The sequence below is a fragment of the Chanodichthys erythropterus genome, chromosome 21 (assembly GCF_024489055.1).
Source record: "Chanodichthys erythropterus isolate Z2021 chromosome 21, ASM2448905v1, whole genome shotgun sequence".
Lineage (NCBI taxonomy): Eukaryota > Metazoa > Chordata > Actinopteri > Cypriniformes > Xenocyprididae > Chanodichthys > Chanodichthys erythropterus.
The window spans coordinates 16,455,641-16,480,640 of record NC_090241.1 but is presented as its reverse complement, the minus strand read 5'-3'; the positions used below and the strand labels follow the sequence as shown (position 1 = coordinate 16,480,640).

General features: G+C 38.7%; 1 protein-coding gene across 2 annotated transcripts in view; it reads right to left on the bottom strand.

Moving 5' to 3' along the window:
* Positions 1 to 3,880: 3,880 nt before the first annotated feature.
* The window catches only part of znf644b (zinc finger protein 644b), a 31,557-nt gene continuing 10,437 nt past the window's right edge, over positions 3,881 to 25,000 (bottom strand). For both annotated transcript variants that reach the window (XM_067374505.1, XM_067374506.1), the window contains exons 2-6: positions 11,654 to 14,395; positions 10,962 to 11,498; positions 5,718 to 5,843; positions 5,518 to 5,623; positions 3,881 to 5,438 (exon numbers count right to left, since the gene is read on the bottom strand). In XM_067374505.1, the coding sequence (XP_067230606.1) occupies positions 5,225 to 5,438; positions 5,518 to 5,623; positions 5,718 to 5,843; positions 10,962 to 11,498; positions 11,654 to 14,378 (3,708 nt within the window). In that variant the 5' untranslated portion in view covers positions 14,379 to 14,395 and the 3' untranslated portion in view covers positions 3,881 to 5,224. The remainder of the gene's footprint in view (positions 5,439 to 5,517; positions 5,624 to 5,717; positions 5,844 to 10,961; positions 11,499 to 11,653; positions 14,396 to 25,000) is intronic.

Here is a 25,000-nt window from a genome sequence, read left to right as displayed (position 1 = left end):
TTACAGAAGAGAGAGAAATCTTGCATTTTGATATGGTTGTTATTTCCCCCAAAGTGTGAGAAAAGCATAACATTTTTTTTTTTTTTTTTTTTTTTTTTTTTCTCCATGAGTTAACCCGTTACAACCAATAGCCTACATAGAGAGATAACTTTAATGAGATACAGCAAGTATGAATTAAGTCGCTTAGTAGGCTATTTAATTTATTTATTTTAACAGATTTAAGCAACACACTCATTAATCTTAGATCAATAACACAAGCATGTTATATGATGCTTTACATAACGCAAGGGAAAGATGTAGACTATTTATGTATTTTTTTTTTAACAGACTATATAGGGCTATGTGTTGTTGAAAAATATTTGAACAGAGAATAAAGAGGCGCCGTATGTTTCAAGCGTGATGTCTCATGCCCGGGATACCCGTCCGACTCGTCACTTTTGGCTCATATTCTGCATTTCTTTCCGAATCCAACTCAAATCACTTTCATTTTGTGGCTTGTCAAGCCTCCAATTTAGCGTGGTATGAAAAGCAGGTCATGGTGCGCCCGGAGGGATGAGCGCCAGCTGCTCAGTGACCAGTCACACCTATAACTCTGCTATTCAGCCATTCATTCATCAAAGAGTCCAGCAGCATTTCAAAACATTATTATTACTCTTCTTATTATTATTATTATTATTATTATAGTTGCTGCTCTTGTTCGGATTTTGCATGTCCAAATCAAGAGCAATCACAATGTGTTAGCCTATATACTGACTTAAGATTGTTGCTGTTGTTATTTACTGCCTTTAACTGTATCTTCTTCTGTTACTCCAATCCAGCGATCACATGCCGAGTTTATGTCCTATAGGCATAGGCTATTTAAACAACGGTGGCATGTTAAGACTACAAAAACACTTTAATCAAATTAAAGAAGAAGAACTAGAAGAATATAGCCTACTGTTATTGTAATAATAAAAAATAATAATAAAAAAAAAAACATATTAAAAAAAATGTTTAATTAAAATTCTCAAGGATATAATGTTAGGCTTTTTTTTTCCTTATACGTAACACATATTACATTTCAGCCATACCATTAAAATTGCCGATTGTAATTATGTCGTCATAATAGTACGTAATGACGTGTCTTTAGGGCAGCTGATGATTAGGACCTGCTGTCAGCTGCTGAAATGAACCGAACCAGCCGAGCGTGCACAGCGACATGACTCGCTATTGTTCGAGGCTTGTCAACATATTAACCTGAATTCCCTGCAGTCATCCACTATACCGAATTAGTGCACTAGACAAGGAAAGGGGAAAAAAAGAAGGCGGACTAATTGAAAAACAATTGGCGGGAAAGCGCATTAATTAATAGGCTCTATACCGCATGTCAGATGATGCCCCGAGAGCTTGAAGCCTTTTGAAAAAACTGTCCATTAGAAATAATTTAGAGGGAATGGGCGAGCTAATTTCTCATTAACCTTTGTTATAAGTCCTAGTTCCACATAATTAGTAATGAAGCAGTTGCAATTTCACCTTTGTGTTTAAAAACAAACGTGTTTAAAATCATAGTATACAAGAAATACAGATATAAACACTGAGACTGAGAGTAATGGATTTCCTGCTCCATAAAAGCTGACTGTGCCAGAACCTCAGACAAGCAATACAGATATAATTGAATGTGACAAGGGCTAAAACATATTTTTGGAGCACCAAAATGGTGCATCCCAAACAGGTCTCATCCTTGTCAAAATGTATTGATTTCTCTGGTTTTGTGGAGTGGTTGATGTCTCTCTTACTCAGCGGTCAGCGGGAGAGGGTTGGTTTAAGCGGGTTCAAATGGAGGGCTGATACTAACACCTCTTAACGAGTCAGTACAACTGGATTTATCTTAGGCTGTCTCTCATTGTTCTAGAGATACTCTAGAGGAAAAGAACTCTGCCCTGTTTTTCTTTCTTTCTTTCTTTCTTTCTTTCTTTCTTTCTTTCTTTCTTTCTTTCTTTCTTTCTTTCTTTTTAAAGTAAACTACACTTAAGTTACTGTGTTTGTCCAATTGATTTTTCCAACGTATTTGAATAAACAAAATAAAATAAAAAGTTATTCTATGTTAACTTTGAGATTAAGTAAAACTCAAAAAGCCCATGCCAAAAAGAGTTGATCACATTACATAAAATCATGAGATACTGTGTAGATTGCTTACATTTTTAATTATCTACATTTAGAGACACAAAATACACCTACATGCATATTCAATACTGTTTTTTTATTATTTATTTTGTGGGACAGGGAGATAGCAAAAGGGGGAGAAAGAGAAAGAGAAGAAACGGAACAGAGAGCTCGAGCTTGTGGCGACCACGAAGGTGATGAATTTCTCTTGGACACAATCAGTGCACCTGGGTTTCCTTTGGTGTATCCAGAGGTAAATAATTGATGGGAGGATAAAAGCGTTTGTGAGGGGGAGTGAGACATTCAGACAAGGGGTGAAAACCCGGCCAGAGCCCCCTCTACCATGCCCCCCATCAGCCTGAGACTGGCCCCTCGTCGTTTGGTGGCCCCCTCACACCGCCCCCTCGGACGAGCGCTTGAAGTGCAAATCTGTGTTCTGACTTGTTCCTGGTTGCTGTCAGCATGTTTTCCTCTTGTCAGTGGCGATTGACTGGGGGCTCGTCTCACCCTTGTGCCGGGACTGTAGCGGGATCATTGACAGGCCAGTGACACTGCCCAACCAGATAATGGAAACCTATTGATTTTTTTGTTCTCACACTCTCTCTTTTCTTCTCTCTCTTTTTCACAGAGGAAGTGAAGGCTCTTACACTTTAGGAATGACCGAAAGCAAAAGCAAGGGCACGGCTGACAACGGCGAGGGCTCGGTCACTGGTCCTGATCCCCGAGTCGCTCCTGCCACTTCAGAGGAGGGGGAAAAGTCAAGACAAGTGGCAGTCTTAGGAGACAAGAAAAACACTAAGAAAGGGTTAAAAGAGTGTCCATCCATCCATCCATCAATCAATCAATCAATCAACAGTATCTCCTGGTGTTTGTGTCAGGTGCACCTGAGACTATGATCGGGAGATACATGTAATATGAGATAAACCCTCTCTATCCTTCCTGCGGTCCCTATAGTCTGCCTTTGTCACAAGTGCGCCAATGAAATATTAAGAACATGCTTATCCGCCAGAGGGCGATTTTAATTACCACCTAAGGTTACACCATTAATATGAAACAACATAGCATGCAATCTCTTCCTTATACATTGTGGAGGTTGGATTTAACAAATAAAATATGGTGATTAATAGAAAGCCTCTTTCTTGTTTTCCAAAAAGATGTGCTCTCTTGCACACCGAGAAGTGATGACACTTGTATACTGTTTTAATGGAGGAATCTCCAGAGAGCAGGCCTCTTTGATTCACGGCCTAATGATAAGCGTGCTCTGGTCTGTCAGCGGCACAGCCCCGTGGCAGATGGCTGGTGTGGATCTTACACATTTCTTTATGTTCCTGCCTCCCCCCTCGTCCACCTCATTCTTAAAGCTGCCAATGGTATAATGGAAAAACTCAATCCTGGTCATGGTTAGCTCAATCTCATTATAATCCCTCGTTTTTTATTCATTCGGCCCTTTGGGACACTGTCTGCCCACCATGCAGCTTCCAGCCTTGGTGGAGTGCCTTTTGATTCGGCCAGGAGAGCCTAATGAAGTCACAGAGAGATACAATTATTTCCCAAAGCAGGGGCATTAATGTACTCCAAATTCCCTCCGGAGGAACGTGATGACAATTGGTTTGTACAGCTTTGATCGCCAGTCTAAGCCCTGCCCGGGACAAACTGTGAGGTCGCCTCCCGGTCCAGACGCTTACTGATGAACCCCGGTCAAGCCGCTTTCTCTGATATTATCAGAGCTATTCCTCTACACAAAGACAGAGCTGATATCATGGAGATCCTTGATACTTACATAACAACAGTGTTGGACAGAGTCAACAAAGTGTCAGTGTAATGTAAATAAGTATTACAGCAGAAAAAGATACAAAGGTTTAAATCACAATTACATTTTAATTGGCTATTAGTGACTTAACAGAGACATAAGTACAACGTGTTAACGCTTGCTCGGCTCATTAACACACTGTATACCTTAATTGAACGGTATGTGCTTGCACATCATCATCACCAAGTAATGGTAGTTACATGGTAACTATTTGAAGGGTTGACCAGGGCATGGAGGACTATCGCTCCATTTGGTCTTTACAGCTTTATATACAATCAAATGCTAAGAAATCATTTACCTCAGAAAGAATGAGTGGTAAAGATTCCCTTTAGTATCCTAAAGTAAAACATGATAATTAGTTGCGTTTTCATACTTTTGTGTGATATACCTTACATTGTAGCACCATAAAATGATGAGCAAGAATAGCATTTGCATGGATTTTAGCAACTTACAACAATAATATAGAACAATGACTTTTTTGACATTATATAGATAGAACTAATTAATATTGCATTATGACAGTATTGCCCATGATATTACTTAACAACTAGAAAGCTTTGAAAAATATTCATTGACGTATTCATAAAGTTCACAGTTCATTTCTTTGATAATAGCATTAAAAATATGGTAATAGGCTGCGTTACATGTTTTGGGCTCTAATGCCCAGTATACGCAATATGACATTTTTTTCCTAATGTGTTAAATGATGCATAAGAGTAAATATAAGAATTTTTAACCAGAAATAAAGCACTACTGTAGATATATTATTATGTTAATATACTCTCTTAAAAATTGGTTATATATGTTTTTTGTCAGTGTAAATAAACTTTGCGGCGCAAAATTACAGTAAATAGCATTAAGTCAAGTGATCTTGATCTTGATAGTCATGTTCTAAACAGTGACCTCTTCTACTATCTTGGATAGTTTCTAAAATCTAGCTGCTGGATTTTAGACTTGCAAGAACTGCAGTCTATAGCGAGACTGCCTAATGTGCACATCCAAGATATAAATATAGCCAAACTCTAAATCTATGTTGCAAATAACATGCCCTTAAGAATAACCGAAGATCGATACAATAAAATTGGGATATAAAACAAAGAGAAAACTGAATAATATGCAATATAAGAAAATCTTTCATTTATATTATATATATATATATATATCTATTCTGTATTCATATATAGAGATGTATATGCAGTATTATATGTGTATTTGTTTATGAACATGTGCAGAACAGGTGTACAGCGAGCGTAGCTGGTGTGTAAACGTGGCTTAGGAGACCCCCTCAGGCAGACTGAGAGGAGGGTGTGTATCCAGGAGCAGGCGCTCGGGGGGAGATGGGGAACACAGCTCTTTACACAGCGCTGAAACCTCCATCATACCTGCACCCACGCCGGGGATACTCGTGTGCATAAGATGCCTCTGCAAGTGCTTGATCCAGTCTTCCTGAATAGACTGAGGACCCTGGAAGATCAGATCACAGAACCTGGGGGAAAGAAAGAAAGATATGAGAGCTGGTAGCTGGAGAGAGTGTGGTGATGAACTACCGGAGTGCTGTAAAGTACCTGCAGGTCATTCTGTAGATCACTTCAGAGGCGGCGTGTGAAGATGAAAACGCCTTCCTTTTTGGCCCAGGCCTTGATCTCTGCCTCTTCTGTTTACAATCATATGCTGTGAAACAAACAAAGTAATTATAATCAATAAAAAGCTGAGAGGCTAGATGATTAAATTAGAAAAGACTGGAAGAGCAAGTATGAAACCCTACTTGTTCCTTCTACTAAGGCAATTTTCTTCCGTCTCGCATACGCTCGAAGATGATTGGACAGGCTTACGCCGCTGTGGAACGTCGTGTTGCAGTGGATGCAGATCTTCTTATTCACTGCAAACTTCTCTGGATTACACATAAATAAAAAAGTTTTGAGCTTATGAGTATTTAAATGACCTCGTGCTTTTTTTTTTTTTCTTTTTTTCTGTAGCTGCACTCCACTCACGACTGCTCTTTAAATAGCAAAAGCATGGTTATATGGCTACATGAGTGTGTAATTTAGAAAAGGAACACAGCAGCTTGAAGAGAATAAAACTGTGATTCCCTGAGTGTCATCACCTCCCACTCCATCTGTTTTCATATAATAAAGATCGGCTGTGCACTGTGTTTTTGAGGACATGTAGTTGTACTGTATATTCTCAGCAAGTATCTGCAATCAGTTTGATGGTTTGTTTGTTTGTTTTTAGGGGGCAATGTTTGAAACTACTCATCTGCTCTCATTGTACTTTCAGATTAAATATATCCAGTTGATGCAAATCTACAGCTGTTATATGAATCTTGAAGCTCTGGAGATAATAATACAGGAAATACAACAAATACAAACTAGGGCTGTCAATTGATTAGTTGTAATAAAATGAATTGCATGATTCAAATGATCAATCAATCTGAATTAATCACTTTCCAATTTTAAATCTAACTCGCTGCTTAACTACCATATGATGCATCGTTGAAGAAATCAGCTAGCTAGTCACGACTGTTAACCAAAACCGTATTGTCGCAAATGTGTTGTTCAAATGTCGTTGGTTAATGATGTCACGCAGGTGGTGGATAATTAATTAATTAGTTTGAGATTGAATCAATGCCATTTTTAAATTAACAGACATGGCATCTGAGGACTGATTCTCTTTTTTCTATTTCTATATTGCCTTATTTCCAAAATCGTTCTAACGTACTAGAGCTACGGTTTGAACAATGTAAGGCTGAACACCGTTACTGACAATCATCATTTTGGCTGTGTAAGATTCTTCAGCTTTGTTGTTGTTGAGCAATCGAAGTGCGAGCTATTAAAGCTCTGCCCTCTTTTAGACAGCTCATTTGCATTTAAAGGGACACAAACAAAAACAGCATGTTTTTGCTCACATCCAAATAGGGGCAATTTTTACAAGCTCTAATAAATGATCTATGGGGTATTTTTAGCTGAAACTTCACAGACACATTCTGGGGACACCAGAGACTTTATATATTACATCTTGTGAAAAGGGGCATAATAGGTCCCCTTTAAATTTATATATATTCAAAATGAAAGATACAGATTGTACTGAATGTCAGGCATGCTTATTTTGCTCCAGATAAGGATTTATAAAGTCCGCATGTCATGCAAACAAGAAACTATGCTTCTAACCACAGGTTGAGAGCAGTTGTTCCAACCACACAACTTTGCGATGCTGTTTGCAAATGTTCGTTGGAACTTTGTTTTCTGAAAACACAGATTTGTTGAACTATGCTGAAAACGGCTGAACTTGTGACCATAGTTGGCTAACGATGCTTTTGGGAAACATAGAACTATCTGAGGTCATTTTAGGAGCCATTCACATTCACAACGCATTCTTGCATTCTGTCTGCATTATTTTTTAATGCTTGTACAAGTAGAGGTCAACATGTTGCTGTTTTTCAGCGTCTTATACCTTGAGTGACACATTTTTTAAACACTGTGGAAAGTTAACAAGGTTTCAAAACTGAGTCTCCAGACCCTTACATTATGTTCCATTCCATGGCACTCTGTTTTGATGTTTTTGAACACAAGAATGTGTCCTGTGCGGATGGTAACTCGTTCTGTGCTGTAGTAGCAGCTGGGCCATGGCAGAGTTAGCAAAAATTTGATTTGCATTTAGGTAGTGTTTCTTTCTTGTATTGTTCTGATAATGGAACAATTTTATGATTGATTGATTGATTGATTGATTGATTGTACCAAATGTTGAATTGATAGCCCTAATTCAAACAAAATGGAAGATGGAAAAATACACATATGAACAAAGTCATTGTCTTTTGGTCACTCTGGGTAATAGTGACAAAAGTAATTTTCAGTCGATAAGCACAAGAGAAGCGATGTAAGTCTTTACTGCTTTACTAGCGATAAGAGGAGAAAAGAATGGGAAGTTGTGAAGAATGTGGACGAATAAAACTTCCAAAACATTCTCTTTTTTGTTCTCTTTACAAGCCCTGGTGCCTTTGAGGCTTTTAGAAGACCACAGCTGAAAGAGCTTACAGTTGCCGATGGATATAAGTGTATGCTTTAACAAATGTCGCACCTGTCGTGGAGATGACGAAGGTAAGCCTATAACACATCTCGATTGAGACAGACTGCCTCAAAGCTCGCGTGCGCTGTGATGCACGAGATATCTGTGATCGCATAAAACAGCAGCATCTTCTCATCATGTTTAAGAATGTGTAATGCATTCGGGTGATCAGACGATTTTACCACGTCAATCATACAACAGTAGTTTGAATAGCTACAGAGACGTTGCGCAGCTTCAATGTTTTCATCCTCATTAATTTTGTGCTCTGGCTAAAATTGAAAAGGCTGATCGGGTTTTAAAAGAAACCCTGCGGATATTAAGACCTGTATGCGTTACTAGATTGCCATTGCACCCAAAACATACAGATAAAAATCTTCAGTCATCAGGGCTAAAGTGAAGAGAACAAAGACGCAGTTAGGAAGTTTTATTCGTTCACATTCTTCACAACTTCCCATTCTTTTCTCCTCTTATCGCTAGTAAAGCAGTAAAGACTTACATCGCTTCTCTTGTGGCTCATCGACTGTAAATTACAACCAAAAGCTGCACAATGCGGCATCGTATTTTATATTCTGAGTTGTGCTGCGTTAAAAATAGCAATATGACAGTGTCAGTAGAGCAGTGAGTGCAACCATTTGACGTCACCGACATAGAACGCAAACAAAATGGTGCCGCCCATTGTCCAAATATGTCATGGATTTTTTAAATAACGTAAATCTTTCATGGGTTTTCTACTACATATTTCAGTAAGAGACATCATTTACATTATATTAAGCCATACAAGTCTTAACACCTTTTTCTTCTTGATTAAGAAAAACTATCACGATTTACAGGTGTATCTATCTAAACTACTCTGAAATGCACAAATGTCCTTTTTTTCCCCTAACTGGCCTCAGTAAACTTCCTGCAATAGTTGTCAGTGTTCCACCTCTGATCAGAGAGTTCTAGCAGAACATAAAGCTACAGACCTGATTATATGAATCTGGTTGAACAATCAAATCAGATTAACTAATCATTCTAAATTGGACAACCTGTGAAATAATTTTGATTGTGAAACTTCATTAATTAGTTTTTTTTATTTATTTATTAATGAAATGAGAGTTTTTATTTGGGTACGCATGAAACAAAGATGTGCAAATACAGCTGATGTGTTTCCAGTAGTACATAAAAGAGCGCTATGCGTTTTACATTTGAATTTCAAAGCCACTTTTGATGACATTCATTCTTTTTGTACCTGCTACAATATTTCAATGAGTGGCAAACTTTTACCGTGCACTCTCTGAATCTTGTGTTCCCTCTCTCTTTTAATGGCATCAACTGGCAACTTCAAGGTTACAGGAAGAGAACTTTGTCTTAAATATGAGGCGTCTGTCATAAATATTTAATATGGAGTGTATGACTGAAATTGGGTTTTAAGGTGCACTGTAAATAATGAAGGCAGTAGAGGTGGGAAAACATATGAGAGCGGCTGTGAAACAAGACTGTGCAGTCATGCTACACTGTATTGATCATCTCTACCCATGCTTACTGTAAATATCTCAAATCAATGGTGCAGCACTTAACAAACTACTTTATTATTTGCACTTCAAGGGCTATAGCTATTAACTAAAGACTAACAACAACAAAAAAAAATCCTATGTTGTGGGAATAAAGAATGTTCAACACTGGATTGTGACCCAGATATCTGAAACCTAACCTGTCTGTCACTCTCAGATTCTTTGATTCAACATCACTCGAAACAAGACAGATCACACGCTCAGCTGTCAGTGAACAGGCAAAAGATTCTTGTTATGGAGGGGTTTTGTTTTCACTAAAATTGCTCAGTATCAATGGTACTTCCAAGCTCTCTTTGTCCATTCACATTGCATGAGAAAACAGAAATGAATGGCCAATTACGAGCCTAATTATTTTTCAACCACTAACCTTAAAGCTAAATGGGCATATGTAATTAAACTTAAGTACGGTATTGTCATCTTAAACATGAAATTTATATTTCTGAGCCACTAGGGACACCAAAAAGAATTTAAAAAATAATAACCTCTTTCTGTTGTTTGCCAAAATAATATTGTGACTGGTGTGCTATATTCCAAACTTCAGTAATGGTACGATATCTTTGTGTAAGGAACAAACAAAAATTTAAGATGCTATCCATTTGATAATTTTCCCTCAATAAATCTCTAATAGCTGTAACCAAAGCAGTTCCAAGCTGCACTTTTTGTTTTATTATTTATTTTTGACATACTCAGTCTTTATGAAGTGTTGTTTTCACACAGTTGCAAGTTTATATCTTACAGTTTTGACTTTTAGCTTATATCTCACAATTCTGAGAACAAAAATATAAAAATTGTTTGATAAAAGTCATAATTAGCTTTATTTTTTATTCAGTGGTGGAAACATGCTTCCACAGGACAGATGTGAGAGAGAGATATTTTCATATTTGGGTTAGCTATCACTTTACGGAAGACCAGGTACAGCTTTTCAAGCATATCGAACATTGGTTAGTTGGTTTGTTTAATGCTATTATCAAAGAAATTAAGTATCTCTGAACAAACACAAAGCTAAACAACTTTATGTATTTTGGTTGAGAAAAAAAAAACAATTCTGTCACTGACTGGGGGTCTAATTATTAACCCGTTCACCTATATCTCAGAGACACTTTAGACACTTACACAAGTGTAAGCTGTTGGTGAGAAAACACATAATTAGAAATGAAATGTTTCATCATTAATGGTTGAGGGTCATTTCCTCATCGAGAGACTACTACGGTTTTCAAATTTTAAATAAAGACATTTTACTGAAACTTGTTACTAAAACAAACATATCGGTGTCAAAAACTTTTTCATCATTTCAGAGGCTTATAATAAAATAGGCTTCCCTATGTAAATTAATATTCAATTTGATTTCTGGATAACAGCAAATGACACGATTGAGTGATTGTGTGGTTCCTAACCTTGGCTCCAGGTAGGATCCAGCTTCACAGATGGCGATCTGGGTATACTGCCACTAGTGTTGGAGATGGTCAAAGGAGTCCTGGCATCCTCATCCTCCATTTCCTGTTCCACTTTCGTATTTCCCAGAAGATCCTCTAAAGTGCTAGATCGGACCTCATCGGCCCTCTTCCTCTCCCTGTCGACCTGGGGGGACCTGATCATAGTCCATTGCTCTTGGTCTGGTGTGCCCGTGGCATGATGGATCTTCATGGGAATGCCAGAGGATGTAAGAAACAGTCCATCGCTGCTGGCAAACTTTTGAGAGACAAAAGGTTTTGATAAGTGCGGTCTGGAACCAAACACCCTCATAATGTTCCTGTACTCCTCCTCATCCTGAAGAAGTTCTGTCAGAATGCAGAGAGGTGACTTGCTAGCGCCCGAAATAGGCTTGCCAATCCGCTTCAGGTGACCCCGCACATGATTGGAGAGGCCGGTCTTAGTGTCAAACCAGCCCAGGCACAGCGGACAGGTGTGTTCGGTTTTAGACTCTGGCTTATCTGCCATGATGAAAGCACATAATTACTTTAAATTAGGTAACATGTAGAAATGTTTGTACACATACATAAATATAAGTTATGCATGTGTGATTTTAGTTTGAGAGCATTATCTAAAATCACAATGACTTGAACAAGGAAAGGTGAACAATAATCACCTTTTCTGATTCTGCGATTCACTGAGGGAATTTTTCTGCGTATGCGAGGTTGGCGGTCCTGAGATGCCACTTGCTCAGGTGACACCACGTGACGAGCATCATAACTCAGCCCAACCCTATGTAAGTGTCCTCTCACATGGTTAGACAAGCCCACCCCAGACTCAAACACTGCGGGGCAGTAGGGACAGCACTTCCTACCGACCATAGACAAAGGGTTGACAATATACTCTGCATAAGGATCGCTTTGCTGATAAACAACCTGATCAGGGTTATCCTCACTTATTATACTCTCAATACACTCCTCCTTCACTATAAATGTACAAATATCATCACTGTCCTCCACTCTGCTATTGTCTGGATTAGTAAGATTGGAATAGTCCAAAATGTTGTTGTTGAGAGGGATGAAATAATCACTGGGGGTATTGCTATAAAACTGATCTTTGGTGCAGTCGCTGAAATCCTGAGCACCTTCATTATCATCTCCCTCTTGTGGTGTACTTGAGTCCCATTGTGGAGACTCAGGCTCACATTTTGGAAGACGCACATGAGGAATATTGGCATGGGTGTTGCGATACGGGATTGACATTTTTCTTTTAGATGGTATTTTGTGCCTCAGCGGTTGCAGCGCTAAAGTACTGCCAGTTGAAGGATCTTTGGGATGGCTCTCAGTGCCAGGGTTCAGACAGGCTTCTTTACTCACGATCTCTGTTTTCGTTGTAAGATGTACGTCAAAGCTGGAAAGATATTTTGTCCTCTTTTCTGAGACAGCGCTTTCATATTCTTGATTGTCTTCTTCGACATACGGGAGACCTGTTGTCACGTCTATTTTCTCTGTAGGCAGAGGGGATAATTTGCTTGGCTTGTCACTTCTCAGTGAGAATGGTGACAGCTTGTTTGCTGGGCTGCCAGGGCTCCATTTGATCAGCGAGGAGCTGAAACCGTCACAGGCTTTTTGTGTTTCTTTGCTTCTCACATTAAGGTCAGCTGAGCCATTGGGCCTAAAGGGCAGCTCACCTCTGTCCCTAACAGACTGCTTCTCTGTGCTTTGAATCTTTGGCATCAGTAAAGATGAGTCCTTGGTTTTAGGTTGGTCAAACAAAGCTTTTATGTGATCATCCATATTGCGGTGTGGTTGAGCTTCATAACTCTCATAATATGGCTGCCCGTGGATAAACTCCATATGCTTTCTGAGACTATATCTATTCGTACTTGTAAATGTGCAATTTTGACATACAAAAGAGTTGCCAGTCTTGCCACATGTGTTGTGGTGAGATGTACACTCTTGTGCCTCCATTGTAGTCGTAGTCATGTGATCACATTCCTCACAGCTATAAGACAACTTCTCCTTCTCATTAGTTTTGCCATGATGGACGAAAGTTTTGGGGCATTTCGTTCCAAAGACACACTGGGGACACTGAAGGCAAGCTCTTCTTCCCTCGACATCTATCTTACTGAAACCTTTAATCTCTTCCATCAGCCTCTCCCTCCGCACCTGGTGGATTATAATGTGCTTTTGCAGAGAGGTTAGGTCTCGGAATGAACGCCCACACTCTCTACATATAAAGGGTCGGGGAACGTGTTCTTGTCTCACCTTTTTATTCCTATCTAAATGATACATCATATGCCTATGCAAATGCCTCTTCTCCTTGAAATTATCGTTGCACTTTGAACACGGGAAGAAGGACAGCTCTTCTCCTGTTTTTGTCTCCGTCTTTAACCGTGCCGATTTTTCACCCATGTAGGTGTTTGTTTCTACGTCGCTGCCGCCTTCATCACATCTCTCTTCCTTCTCGCTTGAAATTAGCTCCTTCATGGCAGCTGACTTGTCGCAGAATTTCTCCAGGCGCAAGCCGGCATATGCTTTCAAACTTTCCGGCTCTTTCCTGAAGGCATGTTCTTTGTTAATGGACGGCTCAAAATCGGAGTCTTCGTCAGATAGGGAATTCTGGGATGCGTAATCAAAGCCATCATAAACCTTTCCTCCAGTGTCAGCCCTCTCCATGGTATGATTTTTACGCATCCTCCGTCTTTGGTTGGCAGGTGGAGCTCCATCAATCTCCACCTTTGTTCTTACCCCATCACCTGCTACGCTGCTTTTCAACAATATCCGCATGAACTTCTCCTGCAGGCCCCAAGTTAGACCATCACAGTCATCAGAAGAACTCTCTGACAACTCGGAATCAAAGTCCCATAAGCACCCTGCTTTGATTTCCTTTCTAGCCAACAGTCGGCTGATTGGCCTGTTATCCAAGCCTTCCCCCACCAGCACATCTAGGGGGGCCTCACCGTCACTGTTGTTTGATTCAGATGAGGCCTGTGCGGGCTGCACTTTTAGGGCGCACCCTTCTGCTTTCTGCCGGGTGTCTGATTGAAGCTCACTGGGAGGCGGTAACACCTCAGGGCTAGTGTCTGTCCCGGGCAGAGGGGACATGTCTTTGTTGTGGACGCAGGACTCCTCTGAGGTACAGTGTGAAGCAGCTCCATTAACAAGTGCTCCTGAAGGCAATGAGTCGTTTGTGCTGGGGGCAGCAGGAACGCTACCACAGACAAATGGGTTCGGCTGGACTCCATTTAAAGGGTTTTGGTGACTGTCCAAGGGCAGGGGCTCTGGTGGATCCAAGCTGTTATTGTTGTTGTTGGGAGAAGATGTGCTTGTCAAATCTTGAGTGTCAGAGGAAGATTCTACCTCTTTGTCTTCCTCTGTGCTCTCTTTTACTGCCGCCATAACAGAGACAACACGATCTGTGAAAGAGAGACAAGTGATCAGTTTCAAATTCGCATCTCCTTATAAGGGTCAAAGACATGGTGGACTGTGTCCTTGACAAAGAAAAGGAAAAACACATGTGCCAAGTTCTTAGACAAGTACTTTTTGTATTCATGTTTGTTTCATGTGTTTTTTAAACTTGTTTAGTCATAATTTAGTGAATATAATAATAATAAAAATATATTTTTCAAGATAATAAATATCAATAATATTCATTAAGAAGGACCTCTCTATGATATCATTTCCTGTTGCATTTTTTTTCCTGCTTATTTCTGTATGTTGTTTGGAGCACATGACCTTGTAGGCTGCACCACATACCTTTGCTGCTCAAAATCAATTCAAATATTAATAAGCAGCTAGGCAGTTCTGTTAAAATATTACAATTCGTTATGATATAAGGATAGTTGTTTCAATGATTTTTAATTCAGAAATTGAAAACATCATCATAAAAGAGTTCATTCATGTATTAATTTACGTATTCATGTATTTTTATATAAATTCATAGATCCTATGAAAAAAAAAAAAGCATCCTGAATATAGGGAGCATCAAAGAATTTAGAGCTCTCTAAAATGTACTAATAGTGTCCTAAAGAAGATGGCCGTTATCTTTTTTTTGCTTTTTTTTTTTTTTTTTTGCCACAATATGAGTCCCAAACACCCACTGTCACCACTTCTTTTCACAACACACCCCAATGTTAGCCCTGGAAGTCCTAGTGAGGAAGCTTAATTATGTGAATGCACCTCTGGGATCTAACCTTCCTGTTTCTCCCACCAAAGTTCTCAGCCGTCTGCTAAAATTGACCAATTTCCATGGGAACAAAGCACACCACCAATAAGATCATATTATTCTGTCTTATCACTCTCTGATGGTGCCAAAGCACATCCCAGCACGAGACTGTTGTTGCTTCAAACCTGACAAATTGGCACACTGCACAAACATACACAGAGAGACAGACACACACACACACACACACACAGGTAGAAACGCTCCCGTTCATGACCAGAGAAATATACCTCAGGTGTCATCAGCCAATCTAATTATATTTGATGGTTTTAAACAGCTCGACACCAGCAAACCTGTGGGACAACAGGACTGTGTTTAAAGGGTGTGTTAAAGGGGCCCAGGCTTGCTGTTGTCCTGCTAGGCCACAGTGTATGCTCTGAGGATTTGACATTCAGCACTAGCTGCTCTCAACAGGAAGCCGCGTTGCTAACGAAGTGTTAAATTCAGTGTTAATGAGTGGCTTCACTGTTACCACCTCCTAGGTAAACCTTCCGAGCTCCATATTCTCTCCATCTGTTGGGGTGTGAGGGGCTTTCGGAGGGAGAACAGACGCTCTGCATTTAAAAACGAACTTCACTGCAAACCCCTAAACAGCAGGGTGGCAAAGCCTCAGAATATGATTTTAGCTTTAAATTTACAGGCCTCATTAGCTTCCAGTCTCCACACTGATCTGTTCCATACATAACAAACAGGGTTCAACTGCAATGCGTCTTTTAAAAATTCATTCACTTCTATTTACTTCATTTAGTCAATGTTAAAAGGCTGCCTTTGCCTTGCTGGAAGCTATTTACAAGGATTATGAGCTTAAATACATTTACGCTCGGCGCGGAGATCAATCTGAAGCGATTAGCTCTTTTTCTCAATCTCGCTCTAACTCGCTTTCTTCCCTCCTTGAAATATGCTCAGTAATGAACATGTTTGAATTCACAAACAACAATGAATCAGAGGAGGTCCCCCTGTGATCAGTCTAAATTAACTGCACAAGTAAAAGAGCACTTAACACTTACACGACACACATATGTCATATGCTCTCTCTCTCTCCCTCTTTCTCTCAGCCCTTATTCTTTCCATCAGCACTTGTTCTAACACTCGAGTTGCACCTCATCTTGAGGTTACTGCTGAAAAAATAAGAGGTGATAATTGCATATTATCATTACACATTATTCTAGAACCCCAGAAGGTAAACTTTTCTTGGATATTTATTAATCATAGGAGAACACAAACTACTTGCTATTTTCCATATGGGTGTCTTTAACTTTTTTTTCCATCTACTAGACTTGTATGTTGGTGACAGAAGGCCAAAAGTTGCAAGTATATGTTTTAAGAATACAATTATATGGTGTACTACAAATGCAGAGAACCATAAAGTATGTTCTATAAATATGAGACACATTCACAGAACTCAAATTAATCTCTATTAAAACAAATAACTTCTTAAAGTAGGGTGAGAGCACAGACCTATATTGCATTTTCCTTCTGTATTTTTTCCTAACACATTCAAACTACGTGACAGAAATTGATTACCCAAACACTTCAAACACATTCAGTTGGATGAAGCTGTGAAACCTCGGAAAGTCCGAAAGGCCAAATGGGAGAAGTCATTCAGAGCAGTTAACTGTTTATGTGAATCGGCAACATGCCCAACTCCATTTCACTTTGTCCATTACTCTCACTCTGTCTCTCTCTCTTTCTTTTCTCTTTCCATCCTCTCTTCCTCTATCACAGGAAAAAAAACTTCTAAACAAAAAAGAGAGGCCATGGCCCCTCAAGTACAGAGCAGAGAATCTTCCTCGGTTAATGGGAGTTATTGATTTGTTTGACACACTGTGAATTTATGAAGTCGCCTCTCAAGTGTGAGAGACTAACAAAGCTCAGCCGTGAGCAAGCAAACAGGTAGCTATTCAACCTGACACCTCACAGAGACTGAGGAGAGCCTGTCTTTCTCTTCTTCTCTTGCCATGTTGAGGAAAAGCATTGAGATCAACTCAAACAGTGTCCTTAACACACAGAGCAGCAGTGACAGGAGGAAACTCTTGCTGGGTTTCACAGCACATGCAGCTGATGGGACAAGAGATGTTTTGGGAAGGATTTATTTATTTACTTTTTGCAAGAGAATGCTCATATATTTAGGAATTTCATATTATTTTAGATTAATAATGAAATAAATGATTTGTAAAATGATTTTAGAGGTCTCAGTTAGTCTGAATATTTAATCATCACACCGTACAGTAGTGCCTATTACATTATACATGCACAGTTACAATCAAATCACAAATGTTAATGTTTAATATAGAAAGTTTGTACTAACCTTTCCATACAAACAAAGCCGCTTTACTGCACTGTAAAACCGAACAGTGAAATTAATTCAATTAAATTAGTTTGTTTCACTCAAATAATAATGAAATTTCATTGTACTTAAAAGAAAAAAGTTGTGTAAACTCAACATTTCATTGTAGTAAGTTGAACTTAATATGATTGAGTTGAGTTGCAGCAGATTTCTAATTCCCCAGCATGCTTTGTGTCAGACTGTATAAATAAATACAAGTATAAATAATAAATAAATAAAGTAGCAACTGTGGTTAGGTTGAGGATGGGCTGCAAAACTTTTAAAGGGTTAGTTCACCCAAAAATGAAAATTATGTCATTAATGACACCCTCATGTCGTTCCAAACCCGTAAGACCTCAGTTCATCTTCTGAACACAGTTTAAGATATTTTAGATTTAGTCATTTCTGTCCCTCCATTGAAAGTGTATGTACGGTATACTGTCCATGTCCAGAAAGGTAATAAAAACATCATCAGAGTAGTCCATGTGACATCAGTGGGTTAGTTAGAAGTTTTTGAACCATCGAAAATACATTTTGGTCCAAAAATAACAAAAACTACGACTTTATTCAGCATTGTATTCTCTTCCGGAAACCTTTCCATTGACTTGATTCCATTGAATCCTTTCATCTGTCGGCATTGGTAATGCACTTTTACGTCGTTGTTTTTGGCGATTAGGACATCCGCGACATGTACACTTACACACCATTTTAAAAAATATAGCAATACCAAAATACAAACAATGTAGAATAGCTTGAATACAGCGTACATCTCCCTCAGACTGTAAACGAAGCTCAGGCGCACCGGATAACACGTCACGTCAGCAGCGTCACTGCGGAGTCATGAACCCGGATTGACAACAGACCCGGAAGAGAATACAATGCTGAATAAAGTCTTAGTTTTTGTTATTTTTGGACCAAAATGTATTTTCGATGCTTCAAAAACTTCTAACTGGCCTTGCTCTGCTTCCAAGACTCTTGGCCCCACCCCACTTGTCACAAACATTTTAAGTTCTACTAACTTAAAAAAAATGAGTTAGTTTACTTACTTTTGAGGTATTAAGTTTCCTCAAATGCTTTGAGTTTTCTGAACTTACTGAGTTATAGGAAAGCAAATATATGTCGGAAAGCTGTCATGAGTTGCACACAATACAGGTACCATACATTACAACCCTTGACAGTTTTTGATTTTGTTTCCCCCCTCTTTTCCCATCGTTTGGAAAAGAAAATATGATGCGCAGAGAGTGGCAAAAATCCAATTTCTTTTGAACGCTGTGTGGAAATTGAGAGCTCAGCAATAAATCTGCTTCAATACACAATCTCCACAGAGCGCAGGGGCAGCTACCTTAGCGATCTCTCCCTCTGTGTCTAACAAACCGCTGCTTAACCAGGAGCCAAGGCTGCCAACTCTGAGGTACTGGTTGCCACAGCACTGCAAAAGTTGCATTTTCCAAGGGGTTGCCATTCATAGCCAAGATGATGCAACGTTGCAACTCTGTAACTCTGGTCCACACAAATTTGGCTCTGGATTTTAAAACAAAAGAACGCATCCTTCCTCAACCCAAATTAAAAGAGTGCCAACACGTACTCAAAGACTCAATCACGCGTCTCTCCTCAATACTCTTTCCTAAAATAGAGCAAGTGAAATGGCTGCTCCTCCTGATGGTAGATTTAGAATCGGGAAGAGGGGAAAGGGGGGTCACTGGGCATGATAAAAGGGGACAGGGAGTGAGTGACAGTTGGGTTAAGACAGAAGTCATGTTCAATAGCAGGTAAGGAACATCAAAAGGCGAGTTCACAGGAAACCTATGCAACCTTATCTAGAAGGAGGATTTTCTGTTGTGTGAAGTAGATTAGTGGTGCCAGAGCTGCTGACATGGCCTCATTTGCTGCCCTGTAGTGTTAGAGGAGGATTAAACCATATAAACTTTGAAGCCTTAAACAATACCTTTCAAAATTAGACGGATTAAGGGAGGGATGTCTGATGGGGATTTCCCTTGGCTTTGTCAGTTTAAAACTTCTCTTTTTTAAAAAGGGAGTAAGAGAGCAAGAAAAAAAGCTGAGCAGGTCTGGGGTTTCAGTTTTAATGAGGGCGCTCTTATCATGAGCTGGGCAGTGGGTGAGAAGTAGTGCAGGTCGACAGGCCTTTAAACCAGTAGCCTTTCTCTCACATTAAAGAATGATGCAAAGAGTTTGTCACGTAAAGAAGGGGGCGAAAGTTTTCTGGCAGTTGCATCATTCTGGTACTTTTACACGGCAACACATCTCTTGATGAAAAATAAACATTGATTGTTGCACTTTATCCTGTGTAAAATATGAAAGCAATATGCCATGAAATATACTTCCTCTCAGGTCATGAGTTGCAAGTGCGTTTTCAGCTGTTGTACGGCGTTGATTTTTCTTTATGTGAAATGTGATGATTACTGGAGATCTGATTTAAATACGGCGGGGCTGCACGGGTACGTATCTGCCGCTGTGATCGAGGGCAGACTCACATACATCTGTCTTGCTTGAGTAGTGTGAAGAAAAAAGCTAACTTTGTCACTGCCGCTTTGCTGAAGACACGTGACCAATCAGATGAAAGCATGTCAGTGTCAACGCTTGTCTACACGCTGAGGACGGGATCGGGTCTAAGCGAGCAGACATCAATATGCTTAAATTTGGAGAAATGTCAAGCGCCGCGGGTTTCGGGATGAAACAACTTTTATTACCTTTTCGTAAAACGTAATGTGCCTTGCAAGCTAAGACATGAGCAACATAATAAAAGTGAAAAAAGGGCAAATAGTGGCAGAGGATTCCTATCTAAATCAGGACTAAACTGACGGAAGTAAACACATTCAATCTGACTTTTGTTTAACCAAAACTTAATCTAAAATAACATTCTGCTAATAGAAAAAACAACCCATTCTTAACAGCATAAAGCAAAGCTTGCACTTTGTGGTCCATCTCCCCCTGAACAGGCTCCCTTAGGATATTAAAAAATCATCACATTTTTATCAGTCCCTGCTGCTTGTCAATGGCATCTATTAAAGCTGAATGAGGGGGCGGAGCTGCATCCAGACTGGTCATTAACACCAGAGCCCCACTCAATCAGAGCAACTCCCAAACATATCAAAGAGGAGGCTGCATACGTGCAGGAGGAGAGGTAGGGGGTGTGCTTGGTAGCCTGAGAGAGGCCCCATGGAGAGATGTAAATAACCTCCCGAGAGACTCCCGGCGGGCTGTAAAGAAGATGCTAGCTGGGAGACGACGGGAAGCTAATGAGTATAACAGTAAATGTATACAAAAGACAGAAGGATAGGCCCTCCCTCTTTATTCCAATTAATGTGCTCTTATCAACATCAGGGCCCGAAGCCACTTTCCTTGGTGCACTGTCCAGTTGTACTCAATGAAGTCAAAATACAGCCGACCAAACCAAAAACGTAACAAATGTGGCATTTGATAAATAAGAGATAAGGCAATCACTTTAAAAAATTCTGTTGAACTATACAAACAAACAGGCATGGTGTAAACATATGCATTGCATTTCAGAACATATGTAAACATATCAATTCTGAATCGATTTGTAAAGCATCTATTCATTTTTATGTAATCTGTTTGCAAGTGGGACTCAGATGTAATCTGCACAATTTGAAATTGAACTGTGGTTCTCTTTAGCCACACAAAAGTGTAAAGTAATGTTCATATTTACTTAAAAATAAAAAAACGAAACCTCCAATCAATAAATAATAATAATAATAATAATAATGATTCCACTTTATATTAGGTGGCATAACTACTATGTACTTATATCAAAAAAATAGGTACAATATACTTACTGTGTTCATATAGGATTGTACTTTTGCTGCCATTGAGGTGGGACACGGGTAAAGTTAGGGACATATTTGGTGGTATGGGTTTAAGGGTGGGTTAAGGTGTAAGGGATGGGTCAACAGTGTAATTGTAATTACAGAAATGAATTACAGATTTAATTATGCAAGTATTTTAAAAAATATAAGTTTAATGTAAAAACATGTATGTACACAATAAGTGCATTGTATCAAATGATTAATTTAAATGTAAGTACATAGTAGTTAAGGCCACCTAATATAAAGTGGGACCATAATAATAATAATAATAATATTTAAGCCAATAGCTGGCTGTATCAGTATTTCCTACTGGTAACTACCCCTGATGACCAACAGATGGCTCTGGCAACTTAACCAGTCCAGACATTTCTACATCCGAGATAGCACAAAATATCTACATTAAAACAAAGAGACAAATACATAAATAAATAAAAAAAGAAAGAGGAAAAAAGATGCTTGTATATATTTGTTTGTGGACAAAAGTAAAAGACTTACTTTCAAGCATGATATATATCAACGCATCAATATATATATATATATATATATATATATATATATATATATATATATATATATATATATATATATATATATATATATATATATATATATATAGGTACTCCATACATAAAAAATTTAGTTGTACAAATTACGTTTTAGAACCTGCTTGTGATCAACACATCAATAAGCAGAATATCACTATATGTAATGACTGCACTGGTAAACCATTCACACACTCTCATCTAGTCTCTTAATACCACATATAATTCAGTGATCTCTTCCTGACAGGAATGCTCTATAATCGCACATCACCCTGCAACCTCTTTTCAAAGCTCTAAAATATCACATCCAACTCCAGGAATAATTGGAAAATTTAATGAGATTGGTGAACCACAACCTTGAAGGATTTCGCAAGAAAAAGGTTTTGGGGGCTTGACAGTTAATTCTCAGGCAAACTTTTGCCTTTACCCTTTCAATCAATAGAAACAGTGGATTTAATTTTGGTTAATTGGTACTCAGTAAGAGACACCCTTCAGGTTCGATAGAACATTCTTACGGCCTTGGTCCTATTGATTCTGGAATCTCTTGTAGGCGCTTACAAACACGTCTGTTCCGATGGATTGTGTTCCTCTGCAGTCATCTTTTCTTTTTTCTTTTTTTAAATCGAGAACCTGCGATAAGACACTTCAAATAAGAGTGGTATTAAAGTAATTTCATTGAAGTATGTTCAATTTACCTATTATCATGCAGTACAAAAAAAAAAAAAAAAAAAAAAAAAAAAATCAAGCAACAATGTAATTTTCCATGAATTTTTCAGCTGTTCTTACGACTAAGTAGCACTGTCATATTTTGACCAACATTTCATACTGATACAACTATGATTATTTAAAACAGACTATGAATGCCAGAGCAGTAACTGAATCTTCAGAGAGATGCATTCATATCTTTAACTGTAACCAAGTTTAGCACCCCGCAGAGCATTAGTGATCAAATTCTGGCCCCTAGTGGTGAAGTCATCATCAGTGTGAGATCTGGAGCCTGAGGCAGCTGCAGTCTGTAGCATTTGGTGAGCTGAAAGATTTTACGTGTGTAACTTCCCTCATAAAGTCTTTAATAGGTAGAAGTGTTCTCATTTGCCTATCCAGGGTGTAGATAACTGACTGCCGGGGCACCCATGCCATATCTGTTTCAAAGTTGTAAGAATTGCGCTAAGAGAGAGGCAAGCTCTCAACTTGGATCGAGACTAACCGGTGACAATCACATCTGTCAAATAATTTTGGCACACATCCCAAGACAAACTTCAGAGACAAAGATATCTTTTGAATGTAGAACGCAGACAGGTTAACATTTTTCGCACTATCATCTCGATTCTGTTGGATCATTGTCCAATTACACAAAATTATTTTGGCAGTTTTGCTCACACAACATTATACCCAGATTCCCCTTTTTTTGGCCTTTTTCTGGAGGGCTGCTAGAGGAAGATGAAGGTTGCCAGGTTTCCAGGCTGACGGGAAGTATGCCTCTGACAAGCGTAACTGACAGCTCTGATTTAATTTGACTGGTGATCACACCCAGCTATAGTATCAGAGCAGTTCACACATCTGTGCCTCAGCTCAAGGTGTTGAGACATGCCACCAAATATCTGGAACATTACACACACCCCTGGTGCTGTGTACAGACAGCCCGAGCGCTGTCACTCCAGCTTTCCAGCAACATTAGCGAAGACACAAATCTTACATTCACCGTTTCCATCCTAATTCTGTCAGTATTTAATCTTCTTATTTCTACATCATTTATAATAACATTCATTATTGCAATTACAGTGGGAAAACAAAAAGACACTAAATGATTATTTCAATAAATAAATAAAAAGTATCCATTATGCTGTGTTGAAAACCTTGTAACACCTTTGGAGTTCCTGGTCAAAAATGACCAGCCTATAAAAAATTGCTTGTAAATCGCTCATTATGCTATATCATCACCAAATATTGGTTTCAATCTTTTTGTCAACTTGTTTTCTTTCAATTAGGACAGGTTTTGTATTTATTTTTGGGCTGGATTTCCCATAAATTAGAGCGCTTCGAAGACTCTAAAGGTATAACTTAACCGAAGATATACCTTTTCTAGGTGTGTTCCCCGAACTATACCTTAGAATCAACCTTTCTTAAGTGCGACGTTACCAGGTGCTGTCTATGGCGGAGGTGCTGAATTGCTTGATATCGATGGCTCAAGAATCGATAATTCACTCTATGCAGGGCTGCTTTACTGTGTTATGTGAGAAAGTGGTGGTCTTTATAAAAGAAGCACTTCAGAAGTGGAAACTGCATTTATCAAGACTCATGGGATCTTATAAAAATAATCCAAATTGCAAACTAATTCTATATTGTAATTTATCTATATTCTGAGGGCTCTATATTCTAGCTGAGCATCCAGATGGAGTTTAAGGCGACCGTTATTTTATAACATTATTTTAATTCTGGAGACGCGTCATGCAGCTGACAGATATGTAGGTATTGCGTTTATATTGTTTTTTCTTTTTTTTCTTTTTTTTTTTTTAAATATTCACAAACCTGTTAACTATATCATGAATTGTATGATATATTCCGATTGTAAAATATGTGGAAGTGAATGTGTTTTGTCACATGATGAGTTGGCACCGCAATTCAGAGCTGTTGGAATTATGAGGAATTTTTGCCAAAATACATAAAAGTATGTAGCCGGTGAACTAGGAGAAGAATAGAGTAAAGTTATTGTTTCATATACAATGTGTATCTGAAATGAGTAAAACACTTTGTCATAATATATAATTGAAAGGGTTACTATTGCAGCTTCCATAGACATCACATCAGTGTATAGAATTTGATTTTAACAAACTATAAATGTCTTTTTTTATATAGCCTAGTACTTCATTTGAATGTGTATTTAAATGTCTGAAACCTAAAATAAACCTGATGTGGTTGAAAACACGGAATAGTTGTGATATATGACAAGCACTGAACGTGTCTGTCTCTAGCTCAGCACCAAAGCACATTTGAATTTAGCAGTGAATCTTTGCATTTTATTCTTTGCCATTTTTCTAACTGAACACTGGGTGTATTACAACTTTAGAATTATATTCGTATAGACT